Here is a 3502-nt window from a genome sequence, read left to right on the forward strand (position 1 = left end):
AAAATAATTAATCCCCATTGAATATTCATCATTGAAAACTAAATTTCGATCCGACCTTAATCTTAGTTAATTAGACACAAGCATTCTAAATTAATCCTTACCAATCAATTAACCCAAATACAAGCGATTAAGATTTAAATTCAAGGTAGCATTCAAATTAGTGAAATTGATGAATCTAGACAACACAAACACAAGCAGTTGTATTTAATCTAGTCAATTGTTGTTCCTACGATTTAACAAATTCACAAGCAGAAATTATTAATCATAGTTGCTTCACAAATTAGAGGAATCAAACAATTACGGATTTGATATCTAATTTAGCTTTAGATTGTATGAGAAAATTATTAGGTGATCAAGCCAATAATCAAACACACAAGCATATGATAAATTCCAAACAACTTTTGATACTCAAATAAAAATTAAATGATGGAAATCGAAATCTCACGAGATAAATAAAACTTCAAGGATTCGTCTTCCTCTACCAAGTATTAAAACTTAGCCTTTAATATTCATGAAATCTTGAGAAAAAATGAAGAAATAAAATAAATATAATAATAAAGATGAAAACCTAGCCGCCAAGAGTGTTATTCAGAGTTCTCCCGTCCAAAAGATGATCATTCCCGAGTTTTAAATGATATTTAAAGTATAGAGTCCTTCCCGAGAAAGTTTCCTTTTAAAAATAAAATTTCCCGAATTTTCGTCTCGCTCGAGCGAGACATTCTCAGCCCGAGAACTCTCGTACAGATAACTGTATGCGCAGATGCGCCACCTTTGTTTCTTCTTCATTGCACACATGCGCCAATCCTTACGCAGAAGTGTTGCCTTCCTTTCTCCCAAGCGCAGATGCACCAATCTCAGTGCATATGCGCCGATCTTTGTTCCTCCACTGGCCGCAGATGCGTGATCCTAGCGTAGAAGCGCACTTCTTCTTTTCTTGCGTGCTCGCTCGAGCGGACAAAAGTCACGCTCGAGCGATAAGTTCTCTATCTGTTTCTCTCATTTTTAGCTCGCTCGAGCGGCAGAATTCTGCGCTTGAGCGAGAAACTTTCTTTCCAACACCAATTTTTCTTCACTTTCGGTGCTCTAGCAAAACTTATGCATGCTCAAGAATCCATACTTCTGATTTTTCATCTCTTTCTGCATATTTGTTCGATCTTTAGCTCCATTCTTCATATTTTCCTACATCCAACCACAAACTATGATTAAGAACTATAAAATGAATTTAATCAATGCAAATTCTTCTAATCATACAAATTAACTTAAATAAATATCGGAAAATATCACCACATCAAACTCCCCCATACTTAAACCTTGCTCACCCTCGAGCAACATTAAACCAAAAATAAGTTCGATCACATATCTCATGATGACAAATAACCATGATTTACACATGTGTGCCTCAGCAACTAACTCAATGCATGATCAAGAAAGACGTTAAAATTCTAACAGCGGAACAAGTTCAATAACCAGACATTTCAACTAGATATATAGCCCCGAACATGTGTGTGTGTATGGTCATTAACAAGTGTCATGCACACTCAACAGATCCATTCAATGTAAAACCCTGCAACGGCTCAAGTTGCGCACCAAAAAATCAAATTGAACCATTGAATTTTTTTTTTCTTTTTTTCACATTTTCGGATAATTGCACCCAGTTATCCTCAACTCCATACATTCTCATCCATTTTTAGATCTTGGAATTCGTGGGATTATAATTTCGATCTTCATTACAATACCTCCCCTCATCTTACTAACTCCTTCCTTTTCTTTTTTTTCTCGATTAAGCTCAAAAGGGAGGTTGATAGGCTAGCGACTTCTTAAGAATATTACAAGGCTCACACGACCTTAAATATGTCATATAAAATTCACAAGCCATGACTCATGCGTGCTTAAAATTATTCAACAACCATATTAATGTCTAATTTTCATTGGAGATCAAAGTGTTACAAAGTTAGCAAATCATCTATTTTCAAAAGCATGCATGTCATCATGTAGATATCATCATGGGATAGTGAATTTAAATAGTCATATTCATCACTAACTATGAGCTCTAAATATTTTTTTTTTCAAAAATCGGTTGAACTCTCTAAATGACTGGCTAAGTCCTCTCTCCCATACATAAAATCTTACATTGTCCCAAATGTAAGTTAGAATGCAAAACAAAAATAAATACTAATAATGAAAAAAAAATACTCCCCTTGGGTTGCCTCCCAAGCAGCGCCTCTGTTTACTGTCGTCGGCCCCACTGTATGCTTCAGTTCACTCAATTCCTTGTGGATCCTCGAGTTCCAGTTCATGCACATCCTCTACTTCTTCTGCTTGGACTCCGTCATAATAATGTATCAATCTATGTCCATTCACTTTGAATATCTTTGAAGTTTCCAAGCTCTGAATCTCAACTGCACCATGGGGAAAAACATTAGTAATAACAAAAGGACCAATCCATCGTGAACCCAACTTACCTGGGAATAACCAAAGTCGTGAATGATAGAGAAGAACTTTCTGACCAACTTTGAATTCCCTCCTAGAAATCATCTTATCATGAAATGTCTTTGTCTTCTCTTTGTAGATCTTTGAACTGGCATATGCATCGTTGCGTATTTCCTCTAGCTCTTGCAACTGTATCTTCCTATGCTCCCCACTCTCATCCATCTTCATATTAAAAGTATTGATAGCCCAATAAGCTCTGTGCTCTAACTCCACTGGAAGATGAAAAGGTTTCCCAAAAATTAACATGTGTGGTGACATACCAATCGACGTCTTGTACGCAATTCTGTAATCCCACAAAGCATCATCCAACCTCAGGCTCCAGTCTTTCCTAGTCGGATTCACTATCTTCTCCAGAATGGACTTGATCTCCCTATTTGACACTTCATCTTGTCCATTAGATTGCGGATGATATGTAGTAGAAACCTTGTGAGTCACATGATGTGAGGACCTCGGGTGCTAATCTCAATTATCGACTCGCAATCGGAATTACAACGATAATTAAACGAAATAACTTACAAGCAATCAAATTGAACTTGAAAGCAAAAGCCATCAAAAAAAAATTTGAACAAGGTCTCGCTCAATCGGTTGAAGTTAGCCGATCGAGCGAGCACAATTTCAGCAACTTTCTGCCCGGCAATTCACATGGCCTCGCTCGATCGTTTGAAGTTCACCGATCGAGCGAGAATGCTCTGTGCAGAAAACTCAGAATCTGATGTTGCTGTCTTATGCAATATCTAATGTGCTTGAAACATTCTAAGCATCTCAAATTCATACTAGAATGATCTAAAGGCAAGATACAAGGTAGAACATGCATACAAACTCAAACCTTAACTTGTAAAAGTTTCTACAATGCTATTTCAAACTCAAAAGTTGCATACAAGTATTCAAATTGAAACTAAACTTCTAACAAATAACTTCATACAGGTTTGACAGCACCTATACAATCTCAACTTAGCTCAAAACATCAATTTGACAGCAACTTCTATTCTTAACCCGAGTCTCCACTCTAAAT

The 3502-nt window shown here is 36.6% G+C and overlaps 1 protein-coding gene across 1 annotated transcript; it reads right to left on the reverse strand.

Annotated features, from left to right (window-relative positions):
• Positions 1-2259: 2259 nt before the first annotated feature.
• Positions 2260-3040, reverse strand: LOC140889945 (uncharacterized). The gene is made up of 4 exons (XM_073297691.1): positions 3007-3040; positions 2751-2876; positions 2463-2702; positions 2260-2399 (listed from the first exon to the last, which is right to left on the reverse strand). The coding sequence occupies exons 1-4, from the start codon at positions 3038-3040 to the stop codon at positions 2260-2262; spliced, it is 540 nt and encodes a 179-aa protein (XP_073153792.1).
• Between the last annotated feature and the right edge of the window lie 462 nt (positions 3041-3502).

Source organism: Henckelia pumila, chromosome 3, assembly GCF_033568475.1.
Source record: "Henckelia pumila isolate YLH828 chromosome 3, ASM3356847v2, whole genome shotgun sequence".
NCBI lineage: Eukaryota > Viridiplantae > Streptophyta > Magnoliopsida > Lamiales > Gesneriaceae > Henckelia > Henckelia pumila.